At 42.7% G+C, this 23,001-nt stretch overlaps 5 protein-coding genes across 5 annotated transcripts; 3 read left to right on the forward strand and 2 right to left on the reverse strand.

Annotated features, from left to right (window-relative positions):
• Positions 1–21: 21 nt before the first annotated feature.
• Positions 22–374, forward strand: MYCFIDRAFT_173229 (uncharacterized protein; the record flags this gene model as incomplete). The annotated part of the gene is made up of 4 exons (XM_007926628.1): positions 22–35; positions 64–175; positions 203–299; positions 337–374. The coding sequence occupies 4 exons, from the start codon at positions 22–24 to the stop codon at positions 372–374; spliced, it is 261 nt and encodes an 86-aa protein (XP_007924819.1).
• Positions 375–15,746: 15,372 nt separating this feature from the next.
• MYCFIDRAFT_210810 (uncharacterized protein) lies at positions 15,747–16,914 on the forward strand (the record flags this gene model as incomplete). The annotated part of the gene is made up of 2 exons (XM_007926629.1): positions 15,747–15,755; positions 15,993–16,914. 2 exons carry the CDS (start codon positions 15,747–15,749, stop codon positions 16,728–16,730), a joined length of 747 nt encoding a protein of 248 aa, XP_007924820.1. The 3' UTR covers positions 16,731–16,914.
• Positions 16,915–18,230: 1,316 nt separating this feature from the next.
• On the reverse strand, positions 18,231–19,186 carry MYCFIDRAFT_99569 (glycoside hydrolase family 18 protein; the record flags this gene model as incomplete). The annotated part of the gene is made up of 3 exons (XM_007926630.1): positions 18,231–18,776; positions 18,830–18,889; positions 18,947–19,186. Coding segments are annotated over 3 exons (846 nt in total), but the record flags the coding sequence as incomplete, so codon positions are not given.
• A 788-nt stretch (positions 19,187–19,974) lies between these two features.
• MYCFIDRAFT_210811 (uncharacterized protein) lies at positions 19,975–21,468 on the forward strand. The gene is made up of 2 exons (XM_007926631.1): positions 19,975–20,197; positions 20,274–21,468. The coding sequence occupies exons 1-2, from the start codon at positions 20,087–20,089 to the stop codon at positions 21,336–21,338; spliced, it is 1,176 nt and encodes a 391-aa protein (XP_007924822.1). The 5' UTR covers positions 19,975–20,086; the 3' UTR covers positions 21,339–21,468.
• MYCFIDRAFT_207199 (uncharacterized protein) lies at positions 20,715–22,971 on the reverse strand (the record flags this gene model as incomplete). The annotated part of the gene is made up of 10 exons (XM_007926632.1): positions 20,715–21,478; positions 21,506–21,546; positions 21,577–21,644; positions 21,679–22,121; positions 22,166–22,330; positions 22,365–22,470; positions 22,502–22,566; positions 22,600–22,646; positions 22,682–22,860; positions 22,908–22,971. 10 exons carry the CDS (start codon positions 22,969–22,971, stop codon positions 21,370–21,372), a joined length of 1,287 nt encoding a protein of 428 aa, XP_007924823.1. The 3' UTR covers positions 20,715–21,369.
• Between the last annotated feature and the right edge of the window lie 30 nt (positions 22,972–23,001).

A 23,001-nucleotide genomic window follows, 5' to 3' on the forward strand; every position in this document is an offset into this window, starting at 1 on the left:
AGCAGAAGTTGTTCAATTCGAATGTGCTCGTCAAGGTGAGCATTCAGATGCAGGAGTTGTGAGTGCCGATGGCGATGGCGATGGCGATGGCGATGGCGTCGACTTCGGTGTGCGTTGTGGAGTAGGTGAAAGCGCGGTGGAGGAGGGAGCAGAGAAAATGACATGGAAGCAGCGTGTGGGAGAGCTGCGATTGGTCGAGTAGCCCGTCAAAGCCAAAACGTCGGGTGCGCCAGAAGACTTTGCTATCAGATACGATGACTCCATTCTCCTGATAACGCTAACGTTCTCGGGGAAGCTTAGTGATGGAGCTACACATACATGTGTATGTGCATACAGGGTGTAATACACTATGTACGCAGGGGTGGGAAATTTAGCTAGTGTATACCCGCAAAAGGCCCTATTATTGTTAGTTATCGGTACTAATAGGGCTTAGAGCCGCTGCTAGCGGCTAAAGCTATCTTCTTAGCAAAGCAGCTATTATATCGACTAGACTATATACCCTTCGAAGTATTACATTCTTATCGCTAGAATTCGTGTCTTATCGCGTTAGGTCCGCGTTTATATATAGAATCGTATATAGAATACGATCGAATATAATAAAAGGGAATACTATATATATAACTAGAATACTATAGATAGAAGGAAAATTTTCAAGGAAGGACTACGTTTCTAGTAGTATCTCGAAGGGAATTTAAGCGGTATCGAGGCCTTATTTATAGAGGATATAATAGACTATTTTATAGTAGAATTTAGCTCTTTATCCCTATTAGTCGATATTACTTTGCCTATTAGATTCTATCTCTTTTACTAAGCTAAACACTACTCCTACTACTACTATATCCGATAACTTGTCTTCTAGTTAATAACGCCTCTTACTAGGTACCTCTATACTAGTCTCTAGTAAGCACAAACGGACGGAGGATCTATACTAGTTATTAGTAACTTATACCTAAATTAAAGGCAAGAATTACCTAAGGGTTAAGTGTAACTTTTGCGGTAATAAGTAGGTCTCGAGTGCTAAAGGGCGGGTGCTTAATTATCTGTCTATCTGCCGTATTCTCTCTAAGGATCTTTAGGAGGAATATTAGCCTAAGAAGGTAGCTATCGACGAGGATATTAGCTTTAATAATTACGAAGAGCCTTTAGCTCGAGTTAAGGCAAAACAGACTATTCTAATCGGCGGTAGAAGCTTTATCGACTATATATCTCTAGAAGAGTATAAGACTGCTTATAAGAAGATAACTAAGTAGGTATTAGCCTCCGGTAAGGAGTTGTCTATTACTAAGAGTCCCTAATTCTAGGTATAGCTAAAGCTTCTTCGCCCGGCTTTTATACTATCTTCTCGCTAGCAGATTCGATATAAGTATCTCCCTCGAATTTATAAGCGACTATAGGCAGAGATAATATAAGAAGGGTTATATTAGCAGATAGATAGGGTAGTAGATTAGTATAGTATTCGATAGAGATCTAAGAGGAGAGGGAGGAAGGCGGGCTAGTTAGCCTAACGCTAAGCGCTAAGCCCTACCTAAGGCATCGAGACCCTAGCTTTACTCGAGCCCGGTTATATGCTAATTATATATAACCTCTTTAGTCCTAATACACGCTTCCCTTCTAAAGGCCGCGCCCTCGTAGCCGGTCTTTGTTCTAGTCTTAACCTCTATTACTGCTAACTTAGTAGGCCTAATAAGCCGCTTAGTCCGCGCTAAATCGAACGCATAACTACCGATTATGTAACTATATTAAACCTTACCTTCTAATACAATGTCTAACTCTAACTACGCTATCCTTACATATAATAAAGTAATATATAACTACAAGAATTAAGGACTATCGACTAATTATAATACGAGCGCATCTTCCCTACTGCAATAGGTAGGTATACAGGGTATTATAGCACTGCCCTCGTTCTAAGTAATGTCGTACCGAGTTCTCTACGTCTACTCTTAAAAGACCTAGAAATGTCCGCTTCCGAGGGTTGTTCTTATTATTACGAGGGATTGTTCTTATTGTTACGAGGGCTATTATTTACTATCGTAGTTTTACTAGCCTTAATTAGTTAGGTTTAGTAGCCTTTAATTGTTAATCTTATCTTATCTTTTAAAAAACACAGCTCGTCTAGTTTCTATAGGTAAAGGCTATTATAAGTATAGTAGTAGAGGTTCGCCTCGCTTAAAGGGTTAGATAGATCGAGGAGTAACCTATTGTCCGCAAGATCGACCCCGGCTAGCTTAGCTCTATAGTTTTGCCCTTAGTTAGTTAGTCTATTAGTCTACTTAATCTTTTAAGCGGCTTAAAGTTTTAACTCGGCCTTAAAGTTTTAATTAAACCTTTAACAGGCTTAAAGCTTTAATTAAAGTTTTAATTAAAGGTGCCTTAGGCTCGTAGTATAGGTAAGGTTGTCTTCGTAAGTATAGCGATAATAGCAAGTAATATTAATAATAGCGGCGCTAGTCGTCTTAGCGCTAACTTTACCTCGCTTCTAATCTCCTTCTTCTATTAATAATACACTCCGCAATACCGTTACTAATATAGCCGCGCCGGCCGTGCTATCTTTTAGTATAGGCGAGACGCCGTCGTTATTATTATTATTACTATTCTACGCGTATACGCGCCGCCCTCGCCGATCGCCTAGGCCTCGAGGCCTCGATAGAAGGAAGGAATAAAAGGGGGACCTATAGGGCGCGTTAGTAAGGAGGTAGAGTCCTTAAAAGAGCAGGCAATTAGTTAACGCGTCGTAGCGCGCTTGTTAACACTCGGTGCGCGTTTACTATAGTAGTATAGTCTTATTATCTCTTGTTGCTAACAATTGCTTATAGCTAATTAGTTAGCTAATAGCACCCCGGGGGTAGCATTAATCCTAGGCCTTAATAGTAATATTATAAGCTTTTAGCCTTCTTCTTGTTCTTTACGCTAGTCTAATACTTATCTAGCAACTCGGTTATGTCTTTAAAGGAACCTTTAGCTTCCTATAAATCCTATTCTAGTAAATAGCCCTACTGTCTTAGCAGGTACTCCTTCTTGCCTTGCCTAGTCCGATGCTTTAGTATACGCTCTATAGACTATAGTTCTTTACTATTAGCTAAGATTTCTTCTAACTCGGCAGGCGCTTTATCGCCTTTACGCTAGTAGTATAGCTTAAGAAGGGATATATAGAAGGTGTTATAGATAGTATAATAGGGTAGAAGCTATAGCTAGTAGGCCTAGCTATTGCCCTTCGGTTCTCGGATGCGAAATAGGCTAATGTATCTTAGTGCGAGCTTAGGCCTTGTTTTACTATTAGGTAATAGGTGTTTGCGGATACGGAGGTTCTTAGTGCTTAGTATAACTATATCGCCTTGTTTAAAGGTTATTAGCGTATAGTGCTTGTCGTAGTAGGTCTTTTAGTACTCTTAAGCCTTTATTAACTTCTCGGCTATCTTAGTATAGATTTCTCGCATCTTCTAAACCCTCTTAATAGCCGCTAGTATTTCGGGTACTTAACGCGCTTCCCTTTCCTTACGCTCGGCCTCGAGCGGTAGGGGGTCTTATAGCATAGCGGCGTTCTAACCTATTATAGCTATATATAGTAAGACCTTAGTTAATAAATGTACACTATTATTATATACGAATTCGGCTAGTTATAGGAGGTTAACCTATCTATTAGGGTCCTCGTTAATGTAGCTACGTAGGTACTACTATAGCGTAGCATTCTGCCTCTCTGTTTGACCGTTAGTCTGTAGATAGAAGGCTGTTAACAGCCGATGCTTTAGTCTTAGCTATAGGCATAATTCGCTCTAATAGTGCGATATAAATATCGAGCCCCTATCGGAGACTATCCCCTTAGGAGTCCCCTAATAGCTGTAGAAGATATTGTTCTATAGCGCTTTAGCTATATTAATAGCCGTCTAATCCTTCCGAGTAGGAATATAGCGAGCACCCTTAGTAAATCGGTCTATAACGACTAGTATAGCGTTAAAGACGTCTTTGCTTCCTCTTCGCTTAGTAGGGGGAAGACCTATAATAAAGTCTATTATAAGCTCTATAAAAGGCTTCTTTAGAACAGGGAGTAAAGACAACTCGCTAAATAGTAAGTGCTTTAGTGCTTTAACTCGCTAGCATACTGTATAGGTCTGTATATACTCCTTTATATGCCGCTTACTATTTAGCTAGTAGTATATACGCGATAGTAATTCGTACGACCTCTCTATGCTATAGTAACTAGCGAGCTTACTATTATAGTGCCTCTTTAAAAGCTCTTGTCTAATCGATTGTTTAGCGGGGACATAGTATCTGCCTTTAAACTTTAAGTAACCCTTGTCGTCGATCGACTAATTGTTATTACTCTTACTAGATCGAGTCTTTCGCTTACTTACAAGCTTATTAATACGTTCGATAGCAAAGGCGTCCCTCTACTAAGCCCGTAATAGCTTATCTATAAACGATTAACTATCCCCGTTTATAAGGTTATTTAACAGTACCCTCGCTATTAAACGAGGTACGTATTATATATATCTAATAGTACTAGTAGCCGGATTAACTGCAATCTCTTCTATAGTACTATCGCTATAGATAGCAATATCTTTAATCGAGTCGTTATAGCTCGAGCAATCTACGTCCTTTTTAACGTATACTAGAAGAACGACAACTCCGCTATAGTATTTGTTGCCGCTACGGGGTCCGGAAGTCCGCTTATCCTATGCCTACTTTATAGCAAGGTCTATAGCAATCTTATACTATAGGGTTGGAAATAGAGAATTAATATATTAGGTTTCGCTGTTATAATTAGGTCGCCTCGATAGGCTATTAGTAGGGTTACTTACGCCTAGCTAATATAATATATTAAAATTGAACCCGGCGAGGTAGACGGCCTATCTAGCCTATCGACCTATAACCCTAGTAACCTTCGTAATTCTACGGAGGTTGTTATAGTCCGTATAGACCTAAATAGGGTACTAAGCACTATCGAGATAATAGCGCTAGTACTTAAAGGCTTCTACGATTGCTAGGAGCTCTTACTCGTAGGTCTCGTACCGACGTTCTATATCGATTATCTTCCGTAAAAAGAAGGCAATCGGGTGCTAATAGGTGTTATTAGCCTGCTATAATATAATAGCTAATATAGCGAACTATAAAGCGTTAGCCCCAATTCGGATCTGCTTGCTTAGTGCGAAATAGTATAACAAGGGGACATTAGTAAAGCGTTGCTTTAGGCCGTTAAAAGCGGCTTGTGCTCTGTTAGTCTATTTAAACTCTCTAGTTAGGTTGGCCTTGGTTTTAGTAAGCTTAGTTAGGGGCATTACATGCCGTAAATAGCCCTTAATAAACCGACGGTAGAAGTTAGTAAAACCTAGGAATAATTGAAGCTCTTTAATAGACGTAGGAATAGGCTATTTAGTAATTGTTTTAATCCGGTTAGGATTAGCCTTAATACCCTCGGTTAAAATAAGGAAGCTAAGGAATAACACCTCTTTAGTAGCAAAGGTGCATTTAGAAGGTTTGCAATATAGTCTATAGGCTCGTAGGCGGTCGAGGACCTTGCGTACTACGGCCTAGTATTCTACAATATTAGGTAAATATGTGTAAACTAGGATGTTATCTAGGTAAACTATATAGAGGTAGTCTAATAGACCCGAAAGGGCCCGATTAATATAGGACTAGAATGTTATAGGGGCATTAGCTAAGCCGAATAGTATAACTAAGTATTCGAAATAGCTATAGCGAGTACGGAAGGCTGTTTTCTATTCGTCGCCCTTACGAATGCGGATACGATAGTACGCATCCTTAATATCTAGTATAGTATAGTAGTAAGCGCTAGAAAGGCGATCGAGGGTCTTATTAATAAGCAGAAGTAGATAGCGGTCTTTAATAGTAACAGTATTAAGTCTACGGTAATCGACGTATAACCGTAGGCTACTATCCTTCTTTAGAACAAACAGGATTAGTATACTAGCAGGGCTGTTACTATACCGAATACGACCGTTAGCTAGGTTTTCCTCTAGGTACTTACGTAATATAGCGAGCTCTCGTTTACTAAGGTTATAGAGGGGACTAAAAGGAACCTCTTTGCCCTCTATAATATTAATCTTATAGTCTGTCTCCTTAAATATAGGCAATATCGATGCTAAGTAGTGTTTAAACACATTAATATAGGTCTCTCGAATAGGCTCTAGTATACGTTCGAGCTAATTAGGGTCTATACCGTTAGGGGGCATAGGTTCTTCGTTATTACTACCGAGCAGGTCGGTAGTCGGATTAGCTAGGGTTAGGTTGCTAATAAATAGGACCCTAATATTATTAGGACACTCGCTAACATTAATATACTTAATGTCCTCTTTCCTAGCGATTCTAAATCGCTACTTCTAAATGCCTAAGTCTATAGCTATAGCGTAGTACTTAAGAACAGGGTTGCTAATAATAATAGTAGCTCCCCTATATAGGTTGTCTATATCTACTACGTAGGTAGTAAAGTCTAGTAGGCGTTTATTTCCGAGGTCGTCCTTTAGAGCTATAGGAACATAGTAGGCCCTATAGGTTAAGTGCCGAGCGTTATTAAACTAAGCAAGGGTTAGTAGGTTAGTCCTAGGCAGTTGTCGAAGGTCTAATTGCTTAGCTAGGCGATAGCTAATAAGGGCACTAACTGAATTTCCTAGATCTAGTATAACCTTAGTTTAATAGTTAGTGCCCTTCGTGTCCTATATAAGGTAGGAGCGTATTATAGCTAGCACAATGTCGATAGTCTTACGCCGTATAAGGCTAACAGTTAGTGCGGCGCTTACTCTTTTTTCGAAGGGCCGATAGGGGTAGTATTAGCCGCTAAGAGGTGCTTTCGGTGTTTAGCGGAAGTACGGTTAATTCGGGCCTAGTCCTTAGGTTTGTCGCATTAGCCTAGTAGATAGCTAGTGCTATTACAATTGAAGCACTTCAATCCGGTTAGTAGACTGCCGTAGCTATTATTACTATTATTAGCCGAGCGGTTAGTATTATAGGGATACGAGCCCCTTCTACGGCCCCTATCGCGGCCTCCTCTATATAGCCGTCGGCTATAGCCTCTTCTACGGTCGTTACTATTCCTATTGTTAGCATTATTGTTATAGTAGGAACCTTAGTTTCCTCCGCGGCTACGGTTGCTATAGTTAGTACTAGCTAGTCGGATCCTCGATTCTAGTCGTTATTAGAGCTAAACAGCCCGTTCGGCTGTTTCTACTTCGACTATAAATTAAATGCGTATTAGATTAGCTTATTCGAATATACGGCGACGGTCCAATTCGAGGATAAGTTCCTATCTAAGTTTTAGGCGTATCTCGGAGATCTATATAGAATTAGTCTTAGGCGGAAGGTCGTCTTTAAGGGTTTTTAAATAGGCCTCGAATAAGCGGGCCGATTAATTAGTCTTTTGCTTAGCTCGAAGATACTAGTCCTAAGTATGTTATTGCCTTAGTATAGGGTTTCTAAGGGTGTCTAGTATAATAGTCTTATAGGTTTGCTACTAAATAGCGGTCTAATTAGTAAGGGAGTCGAAATGGTTATCCTAGGTGCGTTTTAGGTCTCTATTAATGTATTGTATAGCATAGACGACTAGCGAATAGTCGTCTAGCAGGGCCCTTAGTACATTCCGCTAGTTCAATTCGCAATTACGTATATAATTATTGTACTGCTTGCGGCTAGAGCTATTAAATACAGTATAGTCTTTAAGCTTAGCATCCTTCTTTTAAATAGAAGGTCCTACTACTAGTTCTAGTCTAGCAGTAGTTGTTAGGGCTTCCTATAGGCGGCGAATCTCGAGGAGGTTATCCTTTAGCTATTGTTCTTAACGTAGGGCAGTAAGCCTGTTTTAGGTAGCTTCTTAGAGTCTCCCTACTAGTTGGGGCCTAAAGGCTAGTTAGCTATATCGACGGTTAACAATATTGTTAAGAATGTCGTCGACAGGCAATTCTAGGTCGTTACCTAGAATTATAGGTTCTTCTTTAGTAGTTCCTATAGCAGGCTCTTCGGTAGGAGGCACTTTAGTAGGTGCTTTAGTAGGCACTTTAGTAGGTACTATACTACTAGCGTTGTTATTGCTAGCGCTGCTAGCGGCAGTACGGTTGTTATTGCTTCGTAATAAGCCGGCTATTGTAATAGGGGGTAACGCTAATAATGTATTATTAGCCCCTAAGATACGGATATAGCGGAACTAGTAGATATTAGTCTAGTATAATTAACTTAGTATAATAGGCCGTATAGAAGGCCTTGCTTAATAATTAGTACGGTTGTTTCGATGGAATAGTACGTATAGGTCCCGTTCTTCGGGCGCAATATAGTTAGATTAGTCTTGTTCGTAGCTATACCGCTAAAAGCTTAAAATAAGGACTATCTAGCTACTGCCCTTAAAGGGCAGATCGAATACTGTATAAGAAGAGTTATATTAGCAGGTAGATAGGGTAGTAGATTAGTATATTATTCGATAGAGATCTAAGAGGAGAGGGAGGAAGGCGGGCTAGTTAGCCTAACGCTAAGCGCTAAGCCCTACCTAAGGCATCGAGACCCTAGCTTTACTCGAGCCCGGTTACATACTAATTACGTATAACCTCTTTAGTCCTAATAGATAAACATAGAGATATCGAAGAGCTCTCGCATTATATATACGAGTAATAGCTAGAAAGACACCGCCGGAAGGTCGAATACTAATTATTTAGCTATTACGCCTTAGGCGGCGTTTTTTGTTAGTTATAAGCTAACTAGTACTAATCGCGGTATAGCGGAAAACTATACTAAAGGTCTTTAGCGTTTAATAGCGCTATAGAAGGATAAGGTTATTACGTTAGTTACTAACAATACGAATATTATAGCGAAGGCCTCGAGGTTAGTAAGTTTAAACATTTAGAGGTAGTAGAGTAGCGGCGCTTTCCGTATACGGGCCGGCCTATTGTTGCTTATCGAGTAGCTAATTACAAGATTAGGTTTAAGCCGAGATACCCCGCCTCGTTACCTTAGGCTGCTATTCTTATACTACTAAATTGCTTATAAACGATATATATAATTATTCTACTATCGACTCGTTCTATACTAAGGTTCTAGCGGTCTCTAACTACTTTAAGAATACTTATCTTCCCTTTAAACTACTCCTATAACTTAGTAATAGCAAGGTACGGCGGTTTTAAAGCCCTAGAAATACTTGCTAGCAAGGCTAGCTATACTGTACTCGGGCAGTATTTAAGAACCGCTTCTAGATACAAGAACTTCGTATATAAGAATACCTTCTATTAGTAGGCTTAAGTAGTAAGCAGCGCGCCGCTTAGGAGTATACTTGCTATCTTATCGAGAATAATAGCTTCTAGAAGCGCTTAGACGAGTATATATAGCTAACTAGTAGTAAAGCCTACTATTGCTAACAACTCGTAGATATATTAAACTAATAGAACCCTTCCTTAAGGTTACTATTACTCTCGAAACCGATAGACCCTCCCTCTCGCACGTATACTCTAACTATAGATAGCTTTAGAACTAGTCCTTTATTAACGACTTTATTCTAATAAATACTATTACCGAAATAATTAGTATTCGATATAACGAGCTATACTATCCGCTAATGCTTATAGCGTACCTCGCTAACGCTCGAGAGCGATAAGATCCGGACAAATAGGCTATTCTAGTTAGCAATAACGAGGTTTATAGACTTACTAGTTATCTTACTAAATACTATATTCTTTAAGGCCGTAATAGCCGCCGGCCTAGCTTTAAATACGTTACTAAGTCTACCTCTAAGATTAAAGACAGAGCGGCACTATTGCTTGCTAATCTCTATACTCTGCGCAACCGTAGCGGCTTGTTTAGTAATAATATCGTCTAGCAGTCGGTAAAGAATATAACCCCGTTATAATAGTAGTATAACCTTATTAAAGGCGAGTATCCTAAACTCGCTAAGTTATATATGCTATTACTATTAATCTATCTAATAACTAGCGCTACTAAGCGCAACTAGTTAGCTTATAGCTTTATCTATAACTTCCGCCGCAACCGCCTATCTTACGAGTATATCGAGATACTAGTCTATTGCTATTAGAATCTACGTATTAAGTACAGACTTAATAGCGGCACTAGCGAATACGATACTAACGACTTCTACGATATACTATAAGACCTATTACGAGAGGCATTTACTCCTTTAGCGGCTACTACCGTATAGGAGGTATAGGAGGCTAATAGTACTACTAGGTTTAATACTGCCTTATAGGAGCTACTATATACTCTAGGTCTAGATAATAATATATAGACTTAGTAGGCAGAAGTATCGGCTATTCGAGAATTAACGAGAGGCTCTTAGGTCGAAGGAATTGCGGATATTTAGCTAATTGTGCTATATAGTAGTCTATAGCCTTAGTAACGCTACCTTTCTACTTTGGTAATGCTCAGTTACGCTTTGCCTAATAAGTTATATAGCGATTGTGTATACAGGTGTACGCAGGTGTAATACACTATATATAAGGGCCATACCTGCCTTCAAAAATGGCAGCGAACAATTAGAGACGAAGGGAAGACAGTTAAGAAGGAAGGGAGGACGAATAGAGAGTACTATATACTAGGGTAGAGGAGGTGCTAAAGGCGGAAGATAGAAGAACCCCTAAGAGGGTATATAGGATAATAATCTTAGAACTCTTTAGAGGACTAAAAGCAATCCACAACTAAGCAAGCTACGTAATTATAAAGGTAGCTAATATAGTCGCAGCAAAGATTACGAAGAAACAATAGGAGACAAGCCCAAACTACCGTACCTAGGCAGCAGTAGCTAGTTAGGAGGCGCTAAAACCCCCGAGGACAGTAGTTAGAGTCTATATTACGGACCTATAGGAGCAAAAGGAAATCTAAGGACTTATAGGGAAAGAGATTGTAGAAAGAATTGCAGTTAAAGAGGTAATTAGGGCTAGGAACGAAGGTAAAGGGGTAATTAAGCTGTTTATAGTATAAGAGCAGGACAAAAAGAAGCTAGAAATACAAAAAGAATAGACAACTAAGATAGGGAAAATAGTAAAGGTCTCCTAACAGCAATTTATAATTATAGCCTATAGCATAATAAGAAGCTTTAAGGAAGAACAGGATATTAAGAGCCTATAGAGACAAAACCAAGCTATATGCCTAGGCCTAAAGATTACAAAAGTAGTATAGATCAAAAGGAAAATCGAAGAGACTAAGAAGCAGTCTTCCCTAATTATCTAGGTAGGGAGTATAGAGCAAGCTAATATAGTGCTAGACTAGGGATTGTTCTAGGACTTTAAAAGATTAGAAACAGAGATATATAGAAGCAACTATAGGATAATACAGTGCTTTAAATGTCAACACTATAGACACTTAGCAGCTAAGTGTATAAAGACAACCAACACCTGCTCCTATTATATAGGGGATTACTAGGTTAAAGAATGTAAAGCATATAAGGGAGAAGCAAGATGTATATACTATATCAAAAGACACCCCTCTTAGGCGAAGGAATACCTAGTAAGAATACAGGTAGCTAGAAAGGCAAAGGAAGCTAGAATTAATACACTAAAAAGATACATAATAAGCTAGGGCAGCTAGGTATAGAAGCAATCTAGCTAAGTGCTATAAAAGAGGTCTAGGCAAGATAATGGGTTTATATTTAGGGCCTTACTAGTATAAGAGAGTCACTAGCAACTAGGGAGACTAAGATACCTTAATATTGTAGGAAAGGAAGTAGGGCAGACAAAGCTTAGTTAAATGTTAGTCTAAAGTAAGGGAAGACTAAAGGAAAACTTATAGGGAAATAATATAGATAAAACCTAATGAACACTGCAATATTACTGAATATTATATAGTACAATGTTAATAAGAGTAAAGATAAGGTACAGAGGAGCTTCCTTTAAGTACTAAACCTAAAAGAATATCACATTATTGCAATCTAAGAGCCCTAGCTTAACCTATATATAAAGAGACTAGCAATAGTTAAAGACCTAAGATACTACCTAATTATCTACAACTAGGGAGCCCTAAGGACATACATCTATATTAGTAAGGAGATAGATACAGAAACCTAGTAGGCTATACTATAGGAGGATAGGGACCTAATATTAGTTCAAGTAGAGACATCCTAAGGTACACTCTAAGTCTACTATATATACAACCTACTACTAGACTTAAGAAGTAGTACCTAACTAAAAACCCTAGAAAGACTACCTAGAGTTATCTAGGGGAACACCTACTAAATCCTACTTAGGGATTTCAACCTCTACTATCCCCTCTAGGGCTTAGACTTTACCCTAGCTTACCACTTCCTAGTAGGAAGACTGATTAATATATTAGAGAGGGAAGGAATAGAAATTGTTACCCTAAAGGGACTAATTACTTAGGAGGCAAGAGGAAGCAGCAGCATACTAGACCTATACTTTATATTATATTAGATTAGGAATAGGATTATAAGATGTAGGGTTAACTAGGAACTAGAAGAATTATTAGACTACTTCCTGGTATAGATTAAGCTGAATATCTAAGCTAATTAGGAAAGGGAACTAGAGGAGAAGCTCAACTAGAAAGGTGCCTAATAGGGCAGGATTAGGGAGGAACTAGAAAGGGACCTAAAACTAGAGGAACTCTTAACAAAGTACCTACTAAGGCTAGAGGACATTAATAAGGCAGTAGAAGAACTAACAGGAATCCTAAAATAGGTAGCTAGAAAGCATACCCTAGTAAAGAAACATTCACTATACTAGCAACTATACTAGACTAGTAAGTATATAAGGAAGGTTAAAGTAGTAAAGAAGGCTAGGAAGTAGTAGATATAAACCTACACCTAGGAAGCATAGGACAACTATAACAAAGCCTACTAGGAAAAGAAGATCTAGATTAAGAAAGACAAGATATAAGAATAGAGATCTATAGTAGGAATAATTACAAAGAAACTAGAGGAGATATAGAGGATAGCTAAATAGGCAAGGAGACCTAAACAGGATAAGGATATACTACTACAATTCCCGGACATTATAGACTAATAAGGACAAATATAGACTATAATAGAAGGGAAAGCAAGAGCCCTAGGCTAACACTTCTTCTATAGAAAAGTACAAGCAGACCTATTAGATATAAAGGAGAAAGAATAAGAGACTCTACTACTAGGTATACTAAGAGACACCTAGGTTAAACCCGAAACTATTAAAAGGATCCTAAAGAAAATTCTAGGCAATAAGGCACTAGGAGAAGACAAGATCTATAACAAACTTCTAAAAGTATATAGGAAGGGGCTAGCCCTAGCACTAGCTAATATCTTTTTATAAAGCCTAGCACTAGGATACTACCTAAGACTATTTAGGAAGTCCCTAATAGTAGTGCTAAGGAAGCCCTAGAAGGAAGACTATATATAGCTTAAGGCCTACAGACTAATAGCCCTACTTAATACAATAGGCAAGGTGCTAGAAAAAATTGTCGCTAAAAGGCTAATAACCTTTGCCGAGGAAAGGAATATCCTTCCTAAAGGCTAGATAGGAGGAAGAAAGAAGAGGTTAATACTAATAGCTATAGAACTAATTACAGAACAGATCAAGCATATCTAGTACTATAGTTAAAACTAGGTAGCAACCCTCCTCTCCCTTAATATCTTAGGAGCCTTTAATAATGTCTCCTATAAAAGGCTCCTATATATACTTAAATAGAAAGCTATACTAAACTAGATAGTCTAATTTATCTAGTCCTTCCTATAGGAAAGATCAATATAGCTTATTCTAGGTAAATTCAAATTAGACCTAATACTAACTAAAAAGGGAATCCCCTAAGGATTAATACTCTCCCTAATCCTCTTTCTTATCTTTATAGCAGACCTACTCCTACTCCTAGAATCAAAAAACACATTAGCATTAGGGTTTATAGATAATACAAACATCCTAGCCTAGTCTAAGATAATAGAAACTAACTGCAAGATCCTAGAAGAGAAGCACTAGGAGTATAAAAAATAGGCAAGGAGGCATAGCGCAAAATTCGCCCTAGAAAAGTACTAGCTTATCTACTTTAGTAAGGCTAAATCAACCTATAATATAAAGCAATCAATCACTATCTAAGGCTTTAAAACCTAACTATTAGCAGAGCTTAGGGTACTAGGGATCTAGCTAGATCCAAAACTAAATTAGGGACTATAAGTAAAGAAGGCAAAGTAGAGGGTAGATACTAATATACAATCTATTAATAGGCTTATAGCCTCTATATAGGGGGCTATATTCGAGAAAGCTAAAGTTATATACAAAGCAATTGTTAAGCTAGCAATGCTATATAGAGTATAGATATAGACAGCCTAGGAGAAAACACTAAAGAGGATTAAGCAACTAGTTAGCAGGTCCTAAACCTAAAGCCTAAAGAAAATCCTAGGAGTATACAAAACTATACTAATAAGGGTAGTAGAAATAGAATTAGGGATCCTACTAGTTAAACAATACTTTAAGGGACTAAGATACCAATATATAGCAAAGATAATAGAATACCTAGCCTAATAGACTATCTAAAAGGCACTAGACAAGATAAAAGCCTAGTATATTAGGACTAGGAGGCGAGACAGACTATAAATGACTCCCTAGAAAGTTAAAGACCTAGAGCAATATAGAGTCTTAATAAGAGAAATGCTAGAGAAAGAGCTTTAGGGACTAAATATAAGGCTAAAGGAAGACAAGCTAAAGGGAGAGAAACAAAGCCTAGTAGAATCAATTGCTAGATACCTATAGGAGCAGGAATAGAACAAAATATAAGTCAGACTAGGAACCCTAAAGGCACTAATCAAATTTAGTTAATATAACTACTAGCTCTATAAGGACCTAAATAGGGCCGAGGCAAGCCTAGCTATCTAAATTAGATCTAAATATATTAGACTTAGATCTTACCTATTTAGAAGAAACGTCCTAGGAATTAAAAGCAGAGCTTGCTAATATAGCTACTAATCTTAGAACCCTAAGTATATACTGCTAGTCTGCCCTTAATAGTTAGAAGGTAGAAGTAATTAGAGACTAAAAGCAATAGAAAGGGAATACGATAAGCTAATCTAGAGCAAGGAAGACCTAAAGAGGATAGTAAAGTAGATTATTAAATAGGGATTCGTATAATAATTCGCACTAGCAAGGGAAACTAAGGAGTAGATAAGAAGGAGGGAAGAAGAGGGGGAAAGAAGGGTAGGGCAGTAGGCAAGGTAGTTAGAGGGTAATAACTATAACACTAGTATACCCTAGAGGAAGGAAAATAAGGAAACGAGGAAGATTAATACTTATAAATAGGACAGGAGGGAGATTTTTACTAACTAAGTTGGTTTCCTACCTAAAACAATATATAGAAACAGACCTACATAGGCCGAAAGGCACTACAACAGGCAAATGAAATATCTATCTATCTATATATAAGGGCCGAATTTCGGGAAGTCTGTATTCCAACATCCCTAGGGAAGCTGCAGCTGCAACGGAAATGCTCGTTGATTGCTGCTGGCGGTGATCAGATGCCTGGTTCCCGTTCCCTAGGGGCTTCTAACTTTTGCTTCACAGTTCAGCATCGCGCCGAGGCCTGTACGCCGCGTTGCACCAACAACACCAGCAATAATGCACCAACGACCAGCAATTTCAGAAGCCTGGCGCATTGTTTGGTGACGCTGATATATGTCCTGCACAGCTCCCGCTCACCACTTCACATGCGACGGTGATTCAATTGATATCAAGTGCAGGAACCGACGTGCTCGCTGAGAATCTCGTGCCATTTCGTATACCCAGATCCATGCTTGCACCAGCCCACGCGTACCGGCGTGCTCCTCTTGCCCTGAAATGCTGCTGGTGTGCGTTGGTGACGCTGGATTAGAGGAGCCAGAACATATCTCATCGAGCGCTGATAGTAAGCACGAACATCTCTCCATAGCCACTCCGACACGCAAACGAGGAATGCTCAGAAGGGTCTTTAGCCGGCAAAATACCTATCTCGCAGCGCTCAAAGATGCGCAACCCGGAGACGGCATTGGATATCCTCACGCCTACGAGCGCGAACGGCCATATGTGGACTATGAATTCCTTAAGACCTGCAAGGCTTTGCGACGCTCTTCCGGAGCATACAGGTTCAACGACAGGATAGTCATCAAGGTCGGTGATGCCTCTCGAATGTCAGAGGCGGCGGCGATGCGGCTACTGTCGGAGAAGACCGCCATCCCAATTCCGACAGTGCACGATGCTTACATCCAAGACGATGGCTGTGGCGTGATCATCATGGAGTACGTGGAAGGCGTCACCCTCGACAAAGCCTGGCCGACCTATGACCTCGCGCAGAAGCAAGCAGTCGTGCATCAGCTCAAACGCTATCTGAATGAACTTCGACAAATCCAAAGTCCGGTCATAAGTTCGGTGGACGGCGAGCCATGTTGCGACCAGTTCTTCTCCTGGGACATGCGAGAATACGGTCCCTATAGCACCGAAATGCAATTCCATGAAGGCCTCGTTCAAGCACTCCACGAACGAGCCGATCACTCCTGGTCGCGAATGGTAGCGCGCTTCCTGCGATCTATGAGTGGACACGAAACGGTACTTACTCACAACGACCTTACTCCGAGCAACATACTGGTCAACGATGGCTCAGTTGTGGCGATTCTTGACTGGGAGCTTGCTGGCTTTTATCCGGACTATTGGGAGTATGTCAAGGCATATCTGTTTGCGGATTGGCAATCTATTTGGGTGGCAGATAGCATACCTGACAAGATACTTCAGCCGAAGCGTACTGAACTCGCGTTCATGTTACATGCAAGGGACATCATGTGGCCGTAGCGATATGGACCAGCACGAGAAAGCCAGATGGGGAGCAGGACATGGCGCACAAGCAGGAAATCCCGTCATGTCTCAGCAATAACGAAGCTCGCAGTTGCTGCAATGCTTCGCTTTCTGCAGATAAAACCAAGTCGGCCACTGCAATCACTGTTCCGCAAAATGTGACGTATTTGTCGTTTATTTGACCTGCTGCTAGCACCTCATACCCACTGCTTCAGATGCGATATTGAAGTGACTCGGGCTTTTATCACATGCCAAAATTGCTGACGAGACCAATCAAGCTCACTTTCATGATGAGGACTTAGACTTTGGCCTGACCACCTTTGAGACATCTCAACCGCCGCTACATAACGAAATGGAACCCCCCAATGCACCAACATCACCAACCACTTTTCTCGATTTGCCAGCTGAGCTGCGCAACACCATCTACGAGCTAAGCGGCTGTCTTCAAATTCAGAGATGCTCCAATGGCACATGCAGAGCAGTGACGACCGTCGATGTTGCAGAGCGATATCACATCAAGTGCTACGGCAATCCGACTTCTTCGAGCCGATGTCTAGACAAGTCCGAGCATTGGGCGTAAGTACCAGCAGTCAAGTCCCTGATATTGACATCAATTGACCATAAAAAAGACTCATACCCGCCGACATCGCCCGCACAAGCAAGAAGGTTCTCGCTTACGAAACCTCGACGAGCAGCGAACACAACGCGAAGGCTCGATGGGTTCAACTCCCTGCACCAGCAAGCCAGCCGGCATTGACCAGAGTCTGTCGTACCGTCAGACAAGACACCATCCCCATGTTTTACGGACAGACCAGGTTTGTCGTCTGGGCCGAAAAGTCACGGAACGTCAGAGCGGCGTGCAAGAAGTTCTTCAAGACCATCGGCACTGCAAATGCTTCCCATCTTCGATACGTCTTCCTCTGCATCAACGAGTTTAGCGGAAAGCTTCGTGCTCCTCCTTCCAGCCTGATCCACGTACAGACGCTGTTACGGCTGCAGCGCTTCATGAATGACGTGAGAAAGTCTTCCAGCAGCCTCGGCGCTAAGCCTGACTCTATCTTCTTTATGGAGGAGATATCACCGTTGATGGAGCGTACAGGCGTTCAGCTTGATATGCGGCATGGTGCTCGGGTAGGCCCATTAATCCAGGACGAGAGTGAGGCTGCTCTATAACAGATCGTGCTGAAGGAGCCACAGAAAAGTTCAGAAAGACAGATAGGGCCCAAAATATTTCACATGCCATGTAATCTACAGGAGTAAAATTTGCACTCACTCCTTCGAAATCACCCCCAAATCAATCGGCGGCAACCCCAAAATCTGCAACGCCCTCGTCAAATTCCCGTCCGTAACATTCAGCGCCCTAATAGCCGCTAACCAAGGCGCTCCCAAGTTAACAATCTCCTGCGTCAAAATCGGCCAAGGACTCATCGCATTCGTAACATTCGCCGTCTTGTTAACCTGTCCCTTCTCACTCGTAAACACAGCCTGACCAATACTCTGCACCCATTTCCAAGGCTGATCCAAATTATCCTCCTCTCCAGCATCCCAATATTCCCAACCCGTCACACAACCGAAATCAGGGTAATTCGCTTTTAGGGTTGCGATGTTGGTTTTGTAGACGTCGAGACCATACCAACCTGACCCGCCGTCGTTGGGGTTATCTAAGACGCCTAGGACGACGCGGGACGGTGCGTAGCCGTTGTTGATGATTGCGTTGTAGCCTGTGGGATTGCTGGCGTCGCCCCAGCCATTATAGAATTGGGCGTTGAACCAGTTGACGAGTTTGCCGTTGGGTTTGGAAGAGGATGTGGCTTGGGAGTCTAGGGTTTGGTAGGAGAAGCCACCGAGACCATAACCGCTGGGTTGGAGTTCGGAGGCTACTGGGGCCATTGTGAGGATGAAGTTGGAACCGAAGTCATCGTTGAGGCGACGTAGTAGGGCTAGAGGGCAGGTGTAGGCTACTTGTTCTTCGATGTCGAGGTCTAGGCCATCGACCTTGTGGTATTTGAGGGTATCGCGGAGAGGGACGTAGTATTCTTCGTTCTGAACTCAATTAGCGATAAGTCTGAACGAATTCACTTTGAGCCGCAGCTTACAATTACAGCACCATCTTCACCACTGCAGAGTCGAGGGTAGCTGCCAGGAGCTGCACCGCCCTACTCACGAATACATTAGCGTGTCTTGCGGTGCATCTCTGGAGGAAGACTCTTCACCATCATCATCATGACCTTGACTCCCGCCTGTTGCAATTGTGCTGCTTCTGACCAGACCGTATCCCATATCGTGTCATTAGGGTTGTTGTCGTTCAACGTAATATCTCCTGGCTCCGAGTTGATATGCACAGCGGCCAGATAAATGTGCGTTACTTGAGTATTTTGTTGTACAAGAGGAAGGAGAGAAAGTTGGCCTCCAGAGGTAGTCTTGAAAGTCTGTACATACATCACATTTCGTGGTGTAGAATATGCATCTCGCTTTTGAAGAAATGATGATCCTGCAGGTAATGCTGCTGTGTACTGAAAGCTCAGCAGGCCCAGCCATGCTGTGAAAAGGCCGAACATGTTCAAGACGAAATTGAATATACGAAGGGTAGCAGGAAACAACAAGAATCACATCCTACCTCTTGTAACGGCTACACTGGTACCCTTAAACATCTTACAAGACGGGGTGTGGCCGGTATCATAGGCTGCTCGAACTTCGAAGGCTGTCGGAAGGTTCACGAGCTGTCAACACGAGGTCGTTGATCCTCCATCGTGCAGCCTCTGGCTGCAGATCTAGCAAATGTCCCAGACGGGACAGGAAGCTGAGGGGTCTGGTGATACTGATTGGCGGTGGAGAGGCGAGAGGGTATGCCGATCGTTTACGGCTTTGAGATAGCAGACCAGAGTTCAGAGGTGGAACCGTGGAAGGAGGTGGGAAGGCAAGCAAGCTGTATCGCCTCGGGGAATTCATATGCTTGATTGCACCGTAGCATTTTACGGTACGGGAGCGTGGACTGCAGCGTGTGCATATTGAGCTGCAGTATTCCGTGATGATTGCGAATCTGTGATGATGCAGCTGTGCAGTGGGAGGTCAAGTCGGATTCCCGGTCGACATGTCGCTGAAAGCCGGAGACGGAGACTCCCGTCTATTGATAGAATATTGACCACGTTTAAGGAGAGATGTCCTCATGTGCACGCGACAAGTATATATGTCTCCGTATACCGATTTCGATGTTGAAGTTGTCATTGTTTGCGATTGATCCAACCGAGACCGAAAGATGATACGATAGGACCTTGACGCCCAAACCTCCTCCGCTCGAGCCCGATCGATCCACCGCCCACGCTACATTATCAACTACGAACAATACCGCCGCCATGAGTAAAATGTGGGAAGTCGATCCGGAAACCCGGAGCAAGCTGCAAGAGATAGCCAAGACGAATGAGAATAACAGATGTGTAGACTGCGGCGCGCCCAGTCCGCAATGGGTCAGTGCAAAGTCGCCGGCGATGGAGCAGCGAGATGGAGGCGATGATAGTATTGATACTAATTGAATGATGACAGGCGTCGCCCAAGTTCGGCATTTTCTTCTGCCTCGCGTGCTCAGGCATACACCGATCGCTAGGAGTGCACATTTCATTTGTGCGATCCGTGACCATGGACGCATTCAAGACAGGGGAAGTCAAGAGGATGGAATTTGGTGGTAACAAGCCGTGGAAGGAATTCTTCAATAATCACAGCAGCAATACCTTGATTGGGCAGGAATTCGACAGCTGCACCATCTCAGAAAGATACGACAGTGAAGCGGGTGAGGAGTGGAAGGAGAGATTAACAGCAAAGGTTGAGGGGACAGAGTATGTGCCAGGCTCATCGAAGCCTAAGCCAGCCCCGAAGAAGGCCGCAATTGAGAGCATATCAAATACGCCTGCAGGGTCGGGAAGAAACACGCCTCTTGCTGGCGTAAGAGCGACTCCGCAGCGAGCAGCGTCGCCTTCACAGAAATCACGAAACGAGGCTTACTTCGCGAAGATGGGACAGGAGAACGCTAATCGACCTGAAGGTCTCGCGCCTTCTCAAGGCGGCAAGTACGCCGGTTTTGGATCATCACCCATGCCTACAAATAGCAATGGCTCTGGAGTTCCAACCGCGGACGAGTTTCAGCAGAACCCTATGGCAGCACTTACGAAAGGATTTGGCTGGCTATCGAGCACGGTGTCAAAACAGGCGGCCACAGTGAACAAAACGTACCTCCAACCAGGCATGAAAAATTTCGCAGAGAGTGATTGGGGCGCGCAAGTACGAACGGCGGGTATGAATTTGGGAAACACTGTGCAGCAAGGCACGCGAGGGCTCGGCGAGCAGTTCAACAAATTTGTGGACCCAGAACATCAGCCTGGCAAAGCAGCCCCAGCAAAGCAGGACTTCTGGGACAGTTTCGGTCAGGCACCGGCAGGACCTCCCAAAGACAAAAAGGACTTCTGGGACGACTTTTCTGCTGCTGGTGAATCCGCTCAACAGCAGAAAGCAAAGCCATCGACTTTGGGAACGAATGCCATGAAAACTTCTGGAGGCGCTGGTGGCGCCGCCGGGGCGAAGAAGAAGGACGAAGATGGGTGGGGCGAGTGGTAGTTTGAATATTAGCATGGAGTCTGGAGTTGTTCTACAGCGATTGGGCATGAGTTGGCGGCCATTTGAGCATACATTTACCCACGAATCGATCTAGCAATCTAAGAGACATTCGAAGCATTTTCCAGGAACCAAATATCAAACTATCAGCGAGGCACAGCAAAAGGCACGCACAAAAAGTGTGTTTAAGCGTCAGAGTATTTGCGCATTCCTGCAAATTCGCGTTCCTATCGAGTTACACCAATGTCCTCAAACACATGGCCTGTTCATGCTTCAGCAAAATCTTGCACGACAGAGTTGGTGTCGTTTCTTCAAGCGAGCAACCTCCGTAGTGATGGGAGACCAACTCCAGTCCATAGCGTCAAAGGTGTGACAAAGGCCAACGAAAAGCCCCAAACATGAGTATTCGAGAAGCAAGGCGCGTCAGAGCTTGGGAACTGTAGCTGTAGCTGCTGAAATGCTATTCCGACAGCTTGGCCAACAGAAACCATGAATGCAAGCACGAAAGCTCGCTTTTGCTGGTCTCCTCCACAAGCCTCGTTGACCGAGCCTGCCAGAATAGGCGTGTAGCATTCGTATACACCACGGAGAATGAACACAGCCATACAAAACGGATGGCCCACGTCCCACACTGTCAAGACAGCGTACGTGAATACCAATACGCACCCTACTGCAAAGCACAGAGGTCCGCGGCGTCCAATTATGTCGATGATGAATCCTGTCGATACCATAACGAACCAGTTGACAGCACTGATGGCAGTTGGAATGCTATTGATCTGCTCCATGCTATATTGCTTGGTAGCCTTCAAGTACAGCGTAAAGTATTGTACGAGGTCAAAGTCCAAATCGTGTATCCAACAGTGAAAGCGTAGACCTGCCAGGGTCCAAAGATACGGTAGAAGACATACCAGTCCCATTTCCCAACCGTCTTCCGCCATTCCTCCTCAATTCTCGCCCGAGCGCGTTCGCATTCCCAAGCGTTGAGATAGAAAACCCTCGTCGTACGCGACGTATCCGAAAAACAATGACCGGTATCGCAATAATGAAGTCGAAGATAAGCAACCACCTCCAAGCCGACATTCCGCCTTTTCCACCCATCCCAGCATACAAGCCCGCCGATCTGTGCTCTGGGTAGCTGAGATCTGTTGTCGCTGAGAATACTTCACTGACATGTCGACCAAAGAATTCCGAGCCCCTAGCTGCGAGGATACCAAATGCTCCACTGCTGGCCCTTTACATGTAGGGTGCCAATCATGGAGTTCACCTTGACCGTCCTGAGCTCGTTCTGGCGGAGATCAAAGAGCATTTGGGCTTGTAGTCAAGACATCGCATGAGCTAATTGCGACTGAGTAGCGAGTGTAGACCGTGACGAGGAGATCAAGGCAACAGGACGCCCGTGGTGAAGGTCCACTTTCGGAGCAATGCTGGCTACTGGCTTTCACGCTGCTTGCTTTCCCGTGATACCAACGCATACGTGCGCACATCACGTCGTCCCACCACACGGAGGTCGAGGCCGATGACGTCCCTAACGGAGTGCTTTGACAAGACGTAGAGTTCCTAGAGGCCGGACACACCTCGGATGGTCAGATATTAATGTCTTGGCAGCCCACAGGCCGGCCCGAATTGCAGTGGACATTGATATAGCAAAGATTTCCACCACCCAACA

The sequence above is a fragment of the Pseudocercospora fijiensis genome (genome assembly GCF_000340215.1).
Source record: "Pseudocercospora fijiensis CIRAD86 unplaced genomic scaffold MYCFIscaffold_3, whole genome shotgun sequence".
NCBI lineage: Eukaryota > Fungi > Ascomycota > Dothideomycetes > Mycosphaerellales > Mycosphaerellaceae > Pseudocercospora > Pseudocercospora fijiensis.